Raw genomic sequence first — 19,706 nt, 5'->3', positions numbered from 1 at the left:
TAAACACAAACAGAATCACAAACAGATTCACTTTCTCGGTTTTCATTGTGTGTTTTTGCTTCAGAACAGACGTCCTTTGACATCTTTGGGAATATGTATTGTTTACAACACTCAGCAAAGCCGACTGCGTTTAATTTAAACCGCGTTTAATTTAAACCGGATTGAGAAACACAGATATGAGACAGTGCGACAGAGCGGCTGTCGTGTAACTGTAATGTCACAGGTTTGATCCTTGCTATAGCAAAGATTATCATGGGAAATGTGGTCACTGGAGCAGCAAATAGCTATAAGATGCTGCAAAGACAATTAGATTTCAACACGTGTCAACGAACGTGTGTGACTTGAATTGCAGTTCTCTTAACCTGAATGGATAGCTCAGATTTATTACAGCATCTTTTTTGTCTGTGGTTTGGGCCAGTGTTCCTATCAGTCTTGAGATTAGGTAAACAAAGTGCATCACTGGTGACATTGCAGATAAAGAAGTCAAACAGAGCAAGAACAAGAGCAAACAGATGACGGTACAGGTTTTGAAGAAACCCCCAGTTTACCTTGACTTATTTAGAAGAGAAAACAAGGATGATTCAAGATTCCATGTTATCTTTATTGTCCCCCGAGGGGGAAAGTTGTTTTGCAGTCGGGGGTTTACATAAAAACATAAAAACAGAATACCAAAGACAACATCAATGACACATCGACAAAATAAATCACAGAGCTAGAGCAGTGAAATGGAAATTTATATCTTGTAGGCTACACATGTACAAGACTGCATGTGTGCGAGGAATGCAGCCAGGGGGCTATTTTGTATTAAGCATATCAATAGCACTCGGGATGAAGGAGAGTAGAAATATTTTGGTGCTCCTAACAGGTGCCCTGAAACAACGTCCTGAGGGCAAAAGCTTGCACTCATCCAGGAGTGGATGGTCCTGGCAGTACGATATATTTAGCATGAGCTGTTCGAAGGACCTGCCTGTTATAAATGTCTAAGAGCTTGGCTTGACCAAAGATGCTCTACATCAAAAGATAACACATACAAGCTGCATATGCTACTGGTCACCGAAGTTGGCGTGGTCCCCTTTCCCATCCCACCACCTCATTTGGAAGTGTTGTAAATGTAACAATAAATAATGCTAAGGGATATTACTTGATTAATCAATATTGTACAGCCACCTATGGTTTGTTTTGAAAGACAAACTGCGGGCCATTTGATATAGGTTTGTGGGCTACAGTTGGCCCCTGGGCTGGACTTTGGACTTGCCTGATATAAGGAGTAGTGAGCGATTTCAGACACAGCATCTGTGAGCACGTTAGCATGCTCATGTAATAACAGTTCATTTTAAAGCACTGCATCTACATACAGCCTCACAGAGATGCTAGCATAGCTATAGACTCTTGAGGCCTTTGCACACTGAGACAGTTTTTTCGGATGCGTTTTTTAATCCGTCACCCGAAAACGTTGCTCACAGAAACATTGTACACTGATTCCGATACGTTTTATTGATTTATTCATTGTGAAAGTTTGCAATATGTGACAAAGTGAAAAGACACATTTCCTTCTTTGCTTCCTTTGCCTTTTCCTACCTATCTGACTGTCTTTCTTCATCATCCACCTGAATATTACCATCTGACCCGCTTAAAGTCGCTATCTGATTCTGTGCGCCCCGTTCCTGTGTCTTGTCATGACTGTGTCCCACCACCACATTTTCTTCACTGATTTATGGTCAAATGTCTCTAAAGGCTTCTGACGGTTGCGAGAAACGCAAAAAAAAAAAATCAAACCTGTTCTGAAAATCTTAATGATGGATGAAAAGTGCAAGCATGATTTACACAAGGTGAGGTCGTATCTATTGTTAGACATGCAACAATTTTGGACAAAAACAACAGACTCAGTGTGCAAAGGCCTTTAGTCTTGTTAACAACATGTCTGATCGTCTGCCCTCAGTGTTTCTTACCCCGTCGGACTTTGATTTAACAATGTAGCTATGTTCCATGATTTTACTGATAGCGATATGTGGCCAAAACCCCCAAAATAAGACCACTCCTGTTCTATAACTGGGACATATATCAAACTGTGTGTTGACTGAAGCTCTGTAAAAATAATAAATGTGGTCAGTGTAGGTTTAGGCCAGACATTTCTACCTTAGAAATGCCAAATTGAGCTTTCGCTAAGCCTCGCTAAGCCCCGCCCCTTTGCGGTGGTCCGACAAGCTGTCGGAGTAAGCATGGGGCCCACACTGTAACTAACTGCACTCCCTGAAGAAATATTATCATATTTTTGGAAAAATGAAACAGTGATTCCAGAGAGAAGCAGACAGAGGGGTCTACAGTCTGTGTTTGAAGGATATATCCAGGATGTCAAACTGACTCAGCAGCAACAACAGGTTAAAAAGACAAAGATAGTTAGAAGCTAAAGCCGAACTATAGGCTACAGATCACAGTGTAAAAGTGAACCACCACATCACTGCTGATCGCCACACAAGACAATGAATATAAAGGGAAACTTTGCTGATATTGAACCAACTGTGTGTCATCACAGTGTGTGCAGATGAACGGTGTTTGGCTTTGCCCCGTGCCGCTGCCAGCACCTGGACCTCCACCGCCAGACGGGCAGGGATCTGCGGGGGGAATCAAATAACATGCATCTGCGCACACCGCAATGACACTGCTTCCCTTCACTGGTTCCTGTACAGCAGGGTCGGTCTTTTTTTCACTGTTACAATCATTATAAAGCAAAAGCAGCATGTGTATACATTCAGTAGGCTATATCTTCAGTAGCTAGCTAGAAAACTCTACACTTTTCAGGGTTTGATTTTGGTTTTGGAACAGGGAAGAAACGTATATCTTTTTCCAACCTCTCCAGGTAACGAGTATCATTAATACACGACGTGCCCCAGGCAAAACATTTAGCTCCAAATCCACAAAACCAGCCTGAAAATGAAGGAAATATGTAACGACTGCATTAGAGTCAATGGAGCACAGCTGTGTTGTCAGACCCTGGTCTGTGCCGGCCCGATGCTACGTTATGATTAGTGTATGATCTGCATCAGGGGACGGGACTTAGCGAAGGGTCAGTTATTGTATTTCATAAGTGCTGTCGACATAAAGCTGTTTGAAGCTGGAGCATTTGTCTGCAACAGTGTCTCACCACATTGACAGTACAAATGTTTACCTTCCTACAAACAGTTTTATTCTGAAAATGTGAAGAGAGCAGGTTATTTTTGGAAATATTTTCAACATAACATGCAACCACAATGAGAGCATGTACAAATGATGAGGGAGAAAGGCTGAAATAGACAGAGAGTGAAACAGGTGGGAGTAAAAGTGGAAAAAAGGAAGTAACAAATGAGAGTGCAAATGGTGAGGAAGCTACAGTAACTCAGAGAGAGACAAACTGTAGGAAGAGAGAGAGGAAGTGAGTGTTATTTGGTGTTAAAGTCTGAGTGTGTTCTTTAGGAGCTAATAATATTTCTCACTGTCTGTCTCCTTGCTTCTCACACACACACTGAGAGACAACGTGGAGAGGACACAGAGAGCGAGAGTCAATCATGTCAGATGTGTGTGTGTGCTTGTGTGACGCATATCAGATAGCTGTCTGTGTGTTTTTGTCTCCAGAGGACCTCATAATGTGTCTGTCAGAGCAACAAGGACACAGCGATAGACTTATCTTCACACACTGACACACGCACACAAACGGATCACCCAACACACAATGCCAGGCACATACTGCTGGCAGCTATAATCTGGAGAGTATACACACATTTTACACACACAGCGATGGTGAAGAGGCATTTCGTTGTAGATAACCCAAAAATCAACCTTTTCATGTATGTATTAATCCATTCATCCTTCCGTTCATTCACCCATTCAACCTTTTGTACCCCTCCACGGGTATGTCAGTCAATACATCCCTCCACACCTTTATTTAACCAGGTAATCTTGTCTCTTTGAAGCAACATCATTCGTTTAAACTGCATTTTGACCCTGAATGAAAGGCTACCGTTTCTCCTTGAAATGTGTCTGTGTGTGTTTAAGAGGCACAATTATGTTCTCATTTGAATTTATTTAATGAAATGCTCAAGTGGTTTCACAATTTGTCTGTGCGCCTGTGTGTGTTTGCGCTCTAATAACAGGAAGGAGAATCTGATGTGTCCTCTAAAAGTCACCATTTGTTGTTCTGTGATACATCTTCATTTTGCCAGCTCATTACCTTGGTTTCACATGAAAATACATCCTGCTGGCAACATAGTTAAGACGCATGGACAGAGAGATTTTTGGCTGTTTTTCTTTGTTATTTATTTCCTTGTGGCTTTTTTTCCACCCACACTTTTGTTTATCCCTCATTTTTTAACTTTCTCTGTCTTACTCCATCTCACTGTCTTCATTGTTGTTTCTCTCTTTGTCCTCTGGTCTTTGTTTGAGGAAGGTTTTCTCTGAACAAACAATCTTAATTTCACACAACTGTAAACAGCATCAAGCTTATTTCCCGCCTTCTGTCATCAACGTGGCTGCTTGGAGGACTAAATCTGATATGTGGTGAAATGGGGGTAGGATCTTAAAAGAATAATTTGGCATTGGGAAAAAACACGTACTGTAAGTGTAGATTGATGCCACTCTCTTCTATACAGCAAATATCAACATGTTAGAGCCAACAGATAATTATCTTAGTTTAGCATAGAGATTAGAGGCAATGCTGGTGAAGATTCTCAGTCATCCAGCTCATGGTAATCTTGGGATCCCTGCCCATTTGCACCTGGACCCATCTAACCCTAACGACACACATGATGGCTGGGGGGATCAGCAACTCACAAATGACCTTAACCTCTGAAACTCAGAGCTCACATGTGACCTCAACGACTCTGTAAGGGTTCACACCCACACAGAGTTAAAAGCCTGCGACTCTGCACCAGTCTGTTAGAACTGAAGAAGCCTCTTGGATGAGAGGTGAAACGTCTTCAAGAAAGTCAAGCAAGTCCAGTTGCCCATGATATAGCAGTTAAGATTAGAGGCACTGGGAGAACCAGCTAACTTGTGGTAGCTAGCCACTTGTCACTGGTTGCATGTAGGACGACATCAACTTTAGTTTTTTTGTACGGACAAAACAAGTTATAATGGGTTTATTATACAAAGATTTGGAGATTATTGTACCCAAGGATTACGGCATCCACCACCTTACCCTGTTAAAACAGTACTTACAACTTGGATTCATTTTTATGAAAAACCCTTTCAATTCTAGAGGGATATAAATAATGGAGGAATGTACACATTCAGACTTTTTGAGCGCTTTAGAGGTAGGGAGTCAGCACTTTTTTTTCCATGCCGCTGTGGCAGACTGTCACAGGGCTGACACATAGAGAAAGACAACTATTCACACTCACATTCACACCTACGGCCACTTTAGAGTCACCAGTTAACCTGCATGTCTTTGGACTGTGGGAGGAAGCTGGAGTACCCAAAGTAAACCCACACCAGGAACCTGGTGGCTCTTGCTGTGAGGCAACAATGCTAACCACTGCATCATCATGCCTCCCCATAACTTGGATTGTGTTTTATAAAAACACTTGATTTTTTTGATCGTTGGACCTTTACGGACCAAAGGAATATAAATAACTTACAGGGTAATCGAGGAATGGACACATATTCTGACTTTATGACAGCCTCAGAGGAAGGGAGTCACCACTTGTTTTTGCGTCATGCTGGTAAATCTGAATGAATTACGGTCCTCTCTGGTGCTCATGGTTTCAGTAAAATGAAATGAACAGAGCTAACAATGTGTAGCATCTCCATATTGACAAGAGATGAAACATATATGAAATGCACAATCTAAACAGCTAACTGATATTAGCTCAAGTGGGAAGTCAACAGTCCAGTTTTATACATCCAAGAGAACCTTTGTAAAAATAAAAAAAAATTAACTGCCTGGCAACCAGACTGGGTGTCTTTTAATAGAAGTTTTACAGTATATTATTATTCTGTTGTTAAAATGGCTTTTAATTTGGCAAAATGCACGGTTTGACTTGTTTGGGACTTGAAAGTCAAAGTTAAGGACTTGGGACTTGACTTGAGACCTGTGTGCAGAGACTTCTGACTTAAAAAACAATGACTTCATCTCACCTTTAGTGCAACGTTTATGTAACTGTAATACACAGGAAGTTTGTGTTAATGACCAGTTTGTGCAGAGGAAGTGTTTCCAGTTATAACATTCTACAGGGATGACGGTATGACTGGCATGTTGTCTAACCAGCCAAGCATCAACGTATCATGTAGCATGTGAATATAATCATTAAAATACAACATTAAAGATATGTTACCAGGCTACACGTGGCCATAAGTTCATGTATTTAGGCTACAGCCTCCTGCAGACAACTTAACTGATGTGATTATATCCCTCTGATAAGTACTTGAGTGCATGCTCTTTGGACATCTTTGATTTTCTGTCTTCACTTGATGTCAAAGTAAGTTGAGAGTAATTATTGGCTGGATTTGAGCTGATCAGAACATAAGCAAAGGCTTTCCAAGTGCCTTCATGGTTGTAATAAATCAGTCGGACTGGGCAAAGGCTCCTTTCTCAAAGGAAATGGTCGAATATTTAGAAAGAATTTCAATTTGCTCCCGACCGCTGCTGTAATGTTGGGTTATTTTAGTGGAATCTTTTCTAATGTAGGAGCATGCAGCTCATAGAAATTACTGACACAGCTGAAACGATGTGGAGTACAACTTTGTAGATGCTCCAATCATGATTATATTTTCACATTTCTGTGGACACTTAATGTAAACTCTCAGTTGTAAACCTTAATAATGATATTCTATCAGGACTATCAATCAATTTTGATTATCACTAACAGGTAGAGCCAATGATTAAAGGGGAATTACACCCATTTTCAAAATTCTAACATGTGATTTTTATGGTTTAACACAGTAAACAAGAACAACTCTCTCCCAAGTCCAAAAGCTAGAGTGCTGAAATTCAAACTTGTGATGTCAAAAGTAAAAAGTCTGGAACTCCTCCACAGACAGTGACTTGGAAAAGATGTTCTTGATTAGTGTTTTTCAAACTTTTTGTGTGTACTCTTCGGACTTCTTTGATTTCTTTGCCCAAGGCACAAAATCTCAAGCCAAAACCTATCTGTGCACAACAGCTTCTATAACATGTGTTATCACTCTTATCACAACATAACACAATAAAAATAAGAAAAAATAGGACAGATAGCTTTCTTGATACTGTCTTCATCTTCGCTGGTGTTTTGTTGTAATTTGCTCTGTACAATAAAGCGATCCGTTGTCCCACTCATGGCTTTTTCCTTTTAAATGTTATCATCCCTCACACTGGCTGTCAGTCAGGCCTTTGATGAGTCACACACTTATATTCCCATGCCCGAACGGTGACAAATGGATTGCCCATAAGGGTATATTAAATTAAATTAAATTAAATTTTTAGCTAGAGTTTGCCTTTATTAGGAAATGGTTGCATACAACATACTGATACACTCAATAAAAATTCATTTATAACTTTTTGTGTAGGCACAGATGAATATTGCAATATTAATGTAAAATCCCACGGCACACCTGGATTGACATCACAGTACACTACTTGAGAAACCCAGATGACACAGAGCAGCCAGGGAAATGCTCTGAGTATATGGATACATTTACTGTTCCAGAACTGAGAACATTGCAGCAGAATAAAGGCCATTTAGGGTATAAAAAAGAAAACAAACAAACTGTGGGGTCACAAGATCAGTCTCCCATTCATTGTCTAAAGAGCAGCTCCAGACTTTAGGTTCTATGACATCACAAGTTCGAGGCTTACTTCTGTGGTTTCTGGCTTTGACAGGGTAGCTCATGTTCACGGATATTGATTGAACTTTGGTAGGCCATGGAAATAATACATTGGAAGTCTCAACTTGGGTGGTGTTCCCCTTTAATTTCATTGTGGATTCATCTCTCTGTTATTCTCCCGATTAATCATTTTGCAGATAAAATGTCAGATAATAGTCAAACATGCCCTTTGTAATTTCGCAGAGCCCAAGGTGAGGTCTTCAGATAGTGTTTAATCCAACCAGCAGTCCAAAAATCCAGAGCTGTTCAGTTTATTATCGTGTATGAAAAGGGAAAGCATCAGAGACCAGTTATTAGATGCCTGCCTTTCCAAAAAATAAAAAATAAAAAATAGCCACCAAAGTTTGATTGGAGTCGGCAACAGATACACGGATTTTACATTAGACAAACATCTTTCCTGATAATAAATAGACCTGTACTTATGAATAAAACATCCCACCTATTACACTAGTTGCAAATAGCACAGTAACTGAAATATGGATTTATTATTACCGTGGCTAATATTGACATACTATTACTCCATCTACAGTTTTCTCAACAATAGGATGAGCTCATTTGGGCTGTAAATTAGATGTGAATATTATGTATTTATGGAGCTAGAACCTGAATATTTGTCAGAATAAAACAAAATAAACAGAAAATAACAGTAAATGAAAGTGCAGAAATGGTTCACTGTAGTTTTTCAGCTTCTCTGTGTTGTTTCGTCCTTTAGTCTCCGTCTCTTCCTCTCTTATATAACCCTCCCTGTCTCTCCATTTATCTCCAAATACACACAGTCCCATACATACGCTCATACACATCTCATCTTTTTGCTTTCTTCTTAGAAACTGGGTTAAATTCTGCAAAATGTAATATGTATATTTCCGGCGGCCACTTCCATTTAGCTCTTGATTTAAACATCCCATTTCCTCTGCAGTAAGGAAGATGCACAGGAAAGTGCTGACATGTATTAAAAGCACATCAGAAGGATTATGTTTAATGACAGGTTTCCTTGGTAATGTTTCTCTCTTTGATCTTGCAGGCGTGGATATGGACAACATGAGGTAGGAGTCTTTCTCTGTATGCACGCTGTATACAGTAGTTGCATGTGTGTTACTGACTTTTTCTTATTTACCTCTGATGTTCAGTCATACCCTTTATTGTGTTCTGCTCTTTCTGTTCAGTTCTGTTTGGTGTAATCAAGATGGTACAGCATGTAATCAGTGCTTTGTATTTACAACTTTTTGTAGCCGTGTAATTGACTGTCTCCCATGTCTGCAATCCACTGATGATGTGTATTAAAATGCAAAAACACAAAGACACTGATAAAGACAGTCAACTAGTCCTTTTAAAATATGACCTTCAGAGAGAAACTTTAATGATCTTTATCTCAAGACAGTGTACAGACATGCTTGTTAGTTTTACGTAATGTTTATGGTTTAATATGTAGTACATGTTAATTCAGTCAGGAACTCTTTAGTCAAAGAAAACTTAATTTCCATTTGCAGTATCCATTTGCACCTTTCCACTCTTCCATGCGCCTAGGTGGAAAGCCTAAGTTGGAGAGAGCACACCTTTCCACCCTTTTGTGTGCCTACATGGAAAGCCTAAGGCAAAGAGAGCGCACCTCTCTGCCCTTCCACATGCAAACAAGGAAAGCCTGAGGCAGAGAGAGCAAAACTCCCTGCCCTTCCTTGCGCCTACATGTAAAGCCTAAAGGTTCATTCTCAATGCCGCGATGCGGAAATGCAGGACAGATTTGCAGAATATTTGCGCATCGCTTTTCCGCACATAAACCATACACACAGGCGTGGTACGGACGCAGTGCGGAATTTCACGTTGTTATGTTCCAAGTCCACGCAGTGGACCCATGGGGGTCTTTCTTTAGCACTTACCTCTCTCACCGCAGCCACCAAGCTGGACAATGGACTGCCAGATGTTGTCCTTTAATTCATTGTTCATAAAATCATCCCGTCTTTTATCAAAAAAGACGGGGTGCTATGAAACGGGGTTCATCAACCTTTCTCCCATACTGTCCTGCCTGACTGGATTTTGGACTCTCCCGGGTCTGCGTGATGTCACTATAAACAAACAATTTCATTGGCCCAGCTGTGCAGTTCCGCCGGCAAATACCGCAGGGGTCAAAGTCTGGGCGGAAACTTTTTTCACCACATGAAAGTTCCGCCCCGGTGTGCAGACTTCCAGAAGAACCCATGACATTAATAAGTCAGACAAATCATGAAAAGGAGGAGCTGGGGTGGAGGCAGGTTGCAAAGCAGCTTGCAGAGGAAACAACAACAGTAGGCAGGCCAGAGCAGTTTAAATAGGGCGCCCTAAATGAGATTCACCAATTGGTTGCATAGAAAAGAATCATGTGATCTATCAGCTGACTCCATTCCATCCAGCTGCTCCATCAGCTGATTGGGCTGTTTGAGATCAGCTGATGTAGCTGGGATCTGAGCTGAGCTTGACATTATGTCCTGGCTGAACTAACACTATGCTCAGTCTTTGTGCAAATGGACTACATTTTACACAGAAGGAATGCTTGTATTGCTGCCTTTTTGTGAATATCAATCACACTACACAGCTGTATATTGCTAGCGGTCCCTTTAATGGCTTATATTTTGAAACTTGTAAATATTTAATTTTAAACTAAAATTGAGTTCCAAATTGATATCCACTCCAAGAAAAAAAGTAATACCTGCTCCCACCAACTTGATTGACAACACCAAATGAAAACAAACACAGACAGGATTCTCTGCATTCTAGCAATATTGGATGAAGAACATCAGGTATTGATTTTCCAAAGTAGATGTATTCCATTTTGGGGGAGAGCTTCTAACTTCTTTCATTTGTCTTGTCATTCGTCGCTTTTCTTTCCCTTATGGCAGACGCAACAACTTCTCCGACCTTCTCTGCTCAGACCAGAGGTACTTTATCTCTCTTTTCTGGATACTTCTTTACTCTCCGTGTGTGTTTCTGCTTAAGTGTGTGGGTCTGTGTACGTGCAATTCTTCATGAGGGATGTGTTTTAAATATGTACATATGAGTGTGTGGTTGTGGAGATAGATTTGTGTGGGTTTAGTAGTAGGTATGTATGTCTGTCTATGTGTGTGTTTAGAAAGCTGCTAACAATAGTCTGTTAATCTGACAGGAGTTATCAATGGAGTCTGGCATCGACCCCGGCCAGGACTACTACACACAAGACTATTACAACTACGATCACGGGTTTGTATGCACATCCTACATATTGCTTTTTCTACCTTTAGAGTGCATGTACATTTTGCTTGTCTGTAATCTTAACATACTGTATGTTAGGACTGGGTGTAACTACTTGATACCTTTCAGTTATCGACCGAAATAACCCACTGCCAAGTAGTATCGAAACTTCTCCGGTCAAACAATGCCTGCATTCGATCCTTTTTGTGCCCGGGGCCTGATCCTCGACCGTCCCCTCTCCCCACCAGGGCAGCAAACTTTCTGTTGCTGCTGTCTCTGAAGTTTTTCTCCTCCTGGCAAACAGTCAGTCAGCGTCTTCCAGCGAACACCCAATGCTGAGTCGTTAAACAGCCCCAACAAACTCACAAACTCAGACCTGTATCAGGAAAGTCACAGCTCGTTTAAGGCTAAAGTGAACAGATACGTTTTTAGCTTCCTTTTAAAAAATATCTAGCGAGCTAGCTTCCCTGATATCTATAGGTAGTTTGCCCCTCAGCCTTGTGCTGTAATTGACAAAGGCTGAATCCCTGATGTTCTTTCGGCTGTTTCTGGGAACCTCCAATAAACCAGCAGCAGGTGATCACAGTGTTCTTGAAGGCAAATAGTTAACAAGGTATCTCATGGTTTTGGAAACACTGCAATATATACTGTCCCTGATGTCATTACACTGATTCCAGCCATATTACCCAGCCCTAATAATCATATTTCCAATACAATTATCATTTTGTATAAAAAAAAAAAAATAGCTCAACAGGTCTTATTAACTCCAAACAGTAATCAGTCACAGCTGCTTAAACAGCACTGTAATAGTAAATGAAAAGTGGTGTTTGTTTTTACAGCATTGTGTTTGTTTCATTTGCAGTGCAGTGAATGCAGTTTTGTAAATTCATTATTTACCAGTAGGGACACGCAGTAGAAAACATATTGAGGGCAGTGAGTGCAGACCATCTCCACTATGTTTCATCTCTGACCTTCAACCTCGACATCGATGAAACATATTTCCTCCCGCACGAGTCTGGAGCTCACTGTGTGCACTTTTATCTGGCCTCGCGTCAGCCCTCTGGCAGCCGCTTTGATATCACACTCACCACGTCAGTCACACAGTATGACGGCTACTGTGGAATCTCGACACCGGTGACCTGCCTCATACCAACCTCCCCGCACTCATGTGTGCTTAATATGTTTTTGAACTACAGGAAGTCACAAGACCTGAAGGAAGAGCTTACAGAGATTTTGCTCAAAGCGTGTGTGTGTGTGTGTGTGTGTGTGTGTGTGTGTGTGTGTGTGTGTGTGTGTGTGTGTGTACGCATGTACTGTATGTGTGTGTATCTTTTCTTGGATGTTGCAAAAGCCGGAAATACTGTATAGAAAGGCAATAAACACACACAGAGATACATTAGATCAAAGCGTTCATGAACAAGATCGCAGAGGACTCACTGCATACCTCCCAAGTGTGTGTGTGTGTGTGTGTGTGTGTGTGTGTGTGTGTGTGTGTGTGTGTGTTAGTCTGCACCCAGCCTGCCATCTGTGATGCATTGTGTAATTCTTATAATTTTAGCTGCAGACTCCCGGGAACTTGATTTTATACACCCACCCACACTCACATAAATACACAGTACCAGACACACACACATAAATTCTCTCATGGCAGACACATTCATTCACTCACTCACTCACTCACTCATACACTCACTCAGCAATGCTCACTTGCTCAGTCTTTCTTTCACACATGCACACACACACACACACATACACACAGAGCTAATTCTCTCTGCCTTGCATTGCAATACTGTAGCAGCTAATCAGGCAGCCAGCCGTGGAAGCAGACAATGGGCCAGATGCTGTTGGCTTATAGCAACATCCACAAACTCATGTCTGACTCTGTACGTACGCAGGAGCAGGAAATCAGACTTTGTGACCCGGTGGGACTCAGATCTAATCACTTTATTCGTCGCAGTTGTAAATGAAAGGTGCGGGATTTTTTTCAAAGACTATGCTAACAAATGCTAAACCAGCCTCTCAGGACGCAGTCAAAGTTTTCACGCCTGAGTTTTGTTTCTGAGAAGCAGACAACAGCTGTTGCAGTGTTTGCTTCCATAGCTACACTAATCCATTTGGAAGCCATTTGGAAGGATGTTGCATAACCTTTTGACCTTTTCTTTCATCTGCCTTCAAAAGATGGGATCAAAATGGGATTTTCTCTGCATGTGGGAATGTAGCCATCTGCCATTGGCGTGATTCTGATTGGATTTATACAGATGCTGAAAATAACTTGAACCATTTGTTGCACAGGTCTGATGTTTTGACGCATGTCTGAAAAAAAACCAACACAAAAACAACAAAACAAGCCAAATTCATGTTGCCCTCTAGTCAAGAGTAAAATACTCAAACGTACACGCCATGGAGCAACAAGGGATTAAATCTTGCTTTTCCAAAATCGTTACTGGCGTGGGTGATGAGCAGTGTGACTGTCAAGACGCTGATAGGTGCTGAGTTAGGGCACCCACATGAAAGATATAGGATGGGGAGAGTGAGATCTGGCATTATCGGCTCAATGAAGATACCATTTTCATTCTGTAGACAGAAGCAGGACAAAGGTGAGAACAGAAAGAAGAAGTTTGCACATCCAGCCTGTTTTAGGCTCAGTGCAAGATATATGAGGACATTAATTACTAATGGGAGAAAATATTAAAGAGATGGTTCAACATTTTGGGTAATATGCTCATTTGCTTTCTTGCAGAGAGTTAGATAAGAGAATCAATACCACACTCGTGTTTCTGTGCGCTAAATACGAAACTGCAGCCAGTTAGCTTAGCTTAGCATATGACTGGAAAAGGGGGAAATGGCTAAACCTGGCTCTGTCTCTGGTGTTAACACAGCAATCACACTCAGGTGCGCACCAAAACAACCAGACCGAGACGTTCTTGAAGAGGTGGTCCGAACCAACTGCAGTCACATGACACATTGTTTGGGTTAAACATGAGCATGTTACAGTCCTGGAGGATTATTAATGTGCACCTCCTCCTGTACTGCCTTAATATGCATATTCAGCACATCCAATGCATCAGAACATTGTTTTCTAGTTGGAGCCGCGCCTCGTTTTCAAACTGTATGGTTTGACTAAAATGAACAATGACAGCAATATAGTCCACGATGACCAGCGCTAAAATCAACCTGCGTAGTTGTCCCTCCATTGTGACATTAGAAAGTGTCACATTTACCTTGCAAGTGTACTCTTCTTCAACGTTTTGTTTACTTCCTGGATTTGTCTTGCATCAAAATTTTGTCCAATCAAGAGCAGCTTTCTCGCACAAGGCATTTGATCTGGTCTGCTTGTAAATGCTGCCGTGAGAACACGAACCAACTCTAGGCAATTATGCAACTTTGTAACAAAAATAGTCCCTGATTCAGACCAAAGCAAGACAACTCTAGGTCTGAAAGCTGATTCAGACCAAAGCAAGACAACTCTAGGTCTGAAAGCACCCTTAAACGCACTAATTGAAAGTTATCTTATTTCTTTCATGCAAACCGAAGAGTAAAAGCGCCACGCCATGGTTTTACTGGCAGTTATGTTGGACTATTTTTTGACTGTTACTGACCAAGAAATACGATAACAGTGTCCTGATTCCTGCATCATATTTAACAGACAACAGAAATCAAGAGCAGTTTTTGACTCTTAAGGCTCAGTTATGCTTTCTGCACCAGTGGTTGCACAAAATGAGCTGACGTGGAATCGTAGGGAGGAATTGTTTGGATCTGTTATACTTCATGCAGGTTTTTCCCATAGATGTATAATAATACATGGATACTTGATGCCAAGATGGCACCTATTCGGTTGGATGGAATTACTCATCTGGTGCATACACGAAAAGATCATTTCTATTTGTGGGTTTACTGAATATGCACAGTAGTATTTCTCCGCTCAGTATAAATCAATTCATAGGTTACTCCTTCTTAGTTGTACAGGATGGGTCTACTGGCTAATAATTTATGTTGGAACTGTCACACGGAAACAGGAACATTTCTACATGCAGTCTGGGAATGTAAACCGGTTAATCCATTTTGGGAAAAAGTTGTGGATCACATAGGGAAGTGGTTGGGTACGACAATACCATAATCACCAAGGTTATGCCTTGTAGGGAACCAAACAGAACTACAGAGTATATCAAAATATAACCTTGTTGTGATACATGTCGGAGTCGTCAGACCTGCTGGAGTGATCCTCAGATTCTGGGAGAGTACATCACCTCCAGACTTTGAAAAGTGGAAGGAATCTATGTAAGAATGTGTCATACGAACACATGTTAGCTGGGGTCAGCAATGAAGTTGAAAGCTTTAAAAGGTCATGGGCGGACTTTTTTGTTTGTGATATGTCTGTTGAACTGTAACGATGTGGTGTTTAGTTGTACCGCTGTGGTTGCTAAATTACTATTAAGGGTATAAGAATGTGTAGCGACCAGGTGCCTGTGGATATGTTGAGTTCCAGTAACAATACTGTTGGTTTGTTCATATTTTAATGAATTGATAAATAAAGAATTTGAATTATAGAAAAATATAGTCATGCTGCTACAAATTTTAAGGACTATTACAGCATACAGTAACAGCACTTTAATCATGTGCAGGCTCTTCACTGTGTGGATATGATCACATGTCCTCGGGCTGATCATTAAACAGTCACTCAACATATGGAGACCCTCCTGAAACTGGCCAGTGACCCAGTTTTGTTCCATACACAGAGACAACTGCAAAAACACACCATCATGTCTGGGCTGTGATGCCAGTGATTCTGGCAACTTTAAACTGCATGGAGTGATTCTCAGTTTGTGAGTGTCCCCTAGTGGAGACACGAGGAGGAGTGAGGAAGGATGGGGGAATGATGAAGGGAAGAACAGAGGGAAAGAAGGGGGGAAGAAAAGACTACTCCAAGCAAAGACTTGCTGTAGCCTTTAAGTAATTTGATTGTGTGTGCACTCCAGTTTGAGTCTGCGGGTTAATGACTGTGAAATCCCATAAGCAGGTTTTAGTGGAAGGTTAAGACTCATTACATTAGCTTGCAGAGGCCATACTGTAAGGATTATAACTAACATTTATGACTGGCCTGGTCGCTCCGTTTTGACCTCTTCATGGTTTCCTCTTTCTTCCCTGCGCCCCTTTATTCCCCAAGCACACCTCCGCCTCCCCTCCTTCCTACCCACACACATCACTCATCCACGTGTTCCTTCCATTTGTTTATTGCTTGGCTACTTAGTGTAATAGGAGAGCAACTTCTCCCACCAGTTGACTGTAAGCGGAGTGATTACACAAGGCAACTTTCAGTACAACTCTGTTACGGAACCAGGCCAAAGGACTTCCAGCAGATTTGTTACTTTAATCACACTGGGACATATTGTTTCCAGGATAGCGTTTGAAAAGATGTGTTTTTTGACCCACCAGCTCTCGGAGTTGCTTGCCGCAGGGCACCGAGCCCAAGTGGTGATGCACAACACAGTTTTTTGGCCGGTGGAGCCAGGCAGCGCTCCCAGCAACAGGCAAAGAGAGAGACAAAAGGGAGGAAAAATTGATTCCAGTGTTTTCTGCTAACAAAATGTCTCCTGGCGACAAAATGCTCCTTTTGTGATTAAGTCAGCTTTTCTTAGGCAAGTCATTAGACACTGCTTATCATCAGAGAGAAACCACAGTGTTGCCCTGTGCTATTGCTTTAAGTGACTGTGGATAAGCGTCGGCCAAGTCCAACAGTTCTGTTGGTAAAGCAGATTTCCCTCCTGTCTCTACTTCTGATTGGCTGAAACTGTTCTACAACACCACAGATTCCATTTATTTGATTTTTATTATTTCACATAACAAAAATGTGTGACAGTAAAATTTAGAGTTTTTAATTTCTGCGCTGCACAGCTTCTTGTTGGTTATTGCTCATCTGTAATGCTCCCTGTCTCTGTCCAGATATGACCTTCCTCAGTACGGCAGTCGCAGGAAACTGATCTCACCGTCTGGCCTCTACGATGAATACGGAGAGGTCGTCGTTGATGACGACGGCAGCTACTACTACAGCCCGCAGGAGTCTGATGCAGAGGTAAATGCAAAAAAATATTGATCATAGTCACATTTATTGGTGTTGCACAATGACAAAACAGAAATTAGTTAAAGTACTGAGTTAGTGTATAGTTCAGTTCAAGTGATAAAAACTGTGTTCTTCGCGTGATAACTAACATGGTCTTTAGGAGTCTTTAAAGGGACAGTTCACCACATATTTTTCCTCTTACCTGAAGTGCCATTCATCAGTCTAGTTAATCAATCTTGTCTTTATGTGAGTTGCCGAGTGTTGGACAGTGTTAATTTTGACAGCTGTTTCAGATTTAGTCTCAGTCTTGAGACGAAAATGCTCATTAGTTAAAGTCACATTTTAGTCGTTTTTGCATTTAACACACTCCACAAATCCATTCAGCAGCTCCACCATCCACAGTCAGACACACACGGCTGATTATTTACTGCTGAATTGCAGGTCACAAGTCGCACCAACGGCTGATGCTGCTCCAGTGTGAGTGTTTTTGCTGGCGTTTACCAGCCTGTTGCTCATGCGGCATTTGAAGATAATTACAAGCGTGGCCATTCTCGGCTTTCAGTGTCTGAAAGTGCACCACTGACATTTTCGTCACATCTTGTCTTGTCAACGAAAATGGAGCACAGATCTTGCTTTTTTTTTTTTTTTTTTTTTTTCCTTAATTTTTTTTAAATTTTATTATCAAGATGTACGTCGTCATGTTTTCGTCATGGAAAAAAAGGTGCTGATGAAAAATTTTCGGCATAGTTTTCGTCAATGAAATTAACACTGGTAGAGTTGTCTGCCTTCTCTTGAATATAATGGAACTAGATGTCACTCAGCTTGTGGTGCTCAAAGTGCCAAAAAATACATTTGAAAAACTCAACAGCAATGTCTCTTTCCAGAAATCATGACCCAGTTACTCAAGATAATCCGCAGACCTTTTTTCTTACTTCCAAATGTCAACATTAATGGTGTCAGGATGCCATTAATGTTGACATTTCACACTATTATGAGCACGAGCCTCTCGCCCATTAAAAGATAAATGCTTCTATCTCTGATTGAGTCAGTGATACAGTTGGCGGGTGTAGTTCGGTAGAAAGAAAATAGTTCCTACATGAAACTGCTCACAACAAGGTCTGTGAATTACCTTGAGTAACCAGGTCATGATTTCTGGAAAGAGACATTGCTGTTGAGTTTTTCAAATGTATTTTTCTGGAAAGAGACATTGCTGTTGAGTTTTTCAAATGTATTTTTTGGCACTTTGAGCACCACAAGCGGAGTGCCATCTAGTTCCATTATATTCAAGAGAAGGCAGACATCTCTACAGCCGATAAATCAATTTACATTGATAAATCGCACTGCAGGTAAGTGATTTGGAGGTGAATTGTCCCTTAAAATATGACACTAATACAACAGTTAGACTGCTTTGAAGGTTGGGATGCAACAATTATAAAGAAACAATTCAACATTTTGGGAAATAGACATATTCACTTTCTTGCTGAGCGTTAGTTGAGAAAAGCATCTCAATCCAATCTCAAAGGTCGGGATCTGGGCCGATCGAGGCATCTTTTAATTGATCAGGATCTGGTACATTGAGCTACACAGAGGATCCGATCCTTTGTTTAATGTCAGCTGTCACACAGGTGTTTTTACGCAGGAAGCATTAATGCAGGGATACTTGGAGTGAAGCTGTCTCCAACTCTCCTGTTGTCTTTCTCTCCTCCACTCAGCTGAGCTCCTGTATGTGTATTAAGACAGCAAAACACCACATACCATAAACAGCAGCAAAAATGCAGTACGAGACTGTTTGTGTTTTTTACCAAAATTATGAGCACTCCTTTCATTTCAACTCAGTGTGAAAGTCTTGTGCGTTTATGGTTCATGGTGTTTCACTGTGTGTGGAGGAGAACCGACAATGGTCACACTCAAACAAAAATTCCGGGGGCAAAAAGCCAATAACAGTAATCCATTAATGTAGCCTAATTAACACAAAAGACGTACAGATGACTAAAAAAATAAACACTCAGTGGAACACAGTTAATTCAGGTTGGCTCGGTTGAGTATCAGGTACAAAAAAAACTTGGTCAGGACATCCCTAGGTGAGAAGATATTTTGTGCAGTTAAAATGTCAATTGTTGTTCTTTTCCTAAATGTTCTTATTTGGTTCTGGATTAATGTCATTGTGACAACAGGTGAGGAGACAGATTCAAGGAGGTAGATTAGCCCCACACCCTGCCTACCTCCAGCCTCGTCCTCCACCTCCTCATGGGCCATCCAGAAAGACCCCGGCAGCCCCAAGAACTGAGGGCGACACACACCAACAGGTAGAGGGTGGTGCAGCCGTGAACACAAAGCCCAAGAGCTCCAGTGCGGCCGCCAGGTTGAAGGCCGTGATGAGAGTGAGCACCCTGCTGTCCTCTGGTAGTAAAACATCTGGGCAGCCGCCCGCCATCCACCCACCGTGGAACAAAGCCAGAGTCAGGCCGGTGGAAGAGGGAGAAGGAGGTCGAGGGAGGGGATTTGAGAGAGTGGAAGCAGGGAGACAAGAAAACACGGGGGGAGGGAGAGATGAAGCAACAGAGAGAGGAAGGGAAAGAGGAGGCAGAGGAGAGATGGAAACAAGAGGAAGAAGCAG

General features: G+C 41.5%; 1 protein-coding gene across 1 annotated transcript in view; it reads left to right on the top strand.

Moving 5' to 3' along the window:
* Nucleotides 1-19,706, top strand: part of LOC126400092 (protocadherin-15-like) — a 356,244-nt gene that overhangs the window by 331,716 nt on the left and 4,822 nt on the right. The window contains exons 35-39 of the mRNA XM_050060553.1: nt 8,855-8,876; nt 10,704-10,742; nt 10,967-11,040; nt 16,972-17,101; nt 19,264-19,470. Coding sequence (XP_049916510.1) covers nt 8,855-8,876; nt 10,704-10,742; nt 10,967-11,040; nt 16,972-17,101; nt 19,264-19,470 — 472 coding nt within the window. The remainder of the gene's footprint in view (nt 1-8,854; nt 8,877-10,703; nt 10,743-10,966; nt 11,041-16,971; nt 17,102-19,263; nt 19,471-19,706) is intronic.

This window comes from Epinephelus moara, chromosome 13 (assembly GCF_006386435.1).
Source record: "Epinephelus moara isolate mb chromosome 13, YSFRI_EMoa_1.0, whole genome shotgun sequence".
NCBI lineage: Eukaryota > Metazoa > Chordata > Actinopteri > Perciformes > Serranidae > Epinephelus > Epinephelus moara.
Note: the sequence above shows the minus strand (reverse complement) of the source record. Positions and strands in the feature narration are given on the sequence as shown.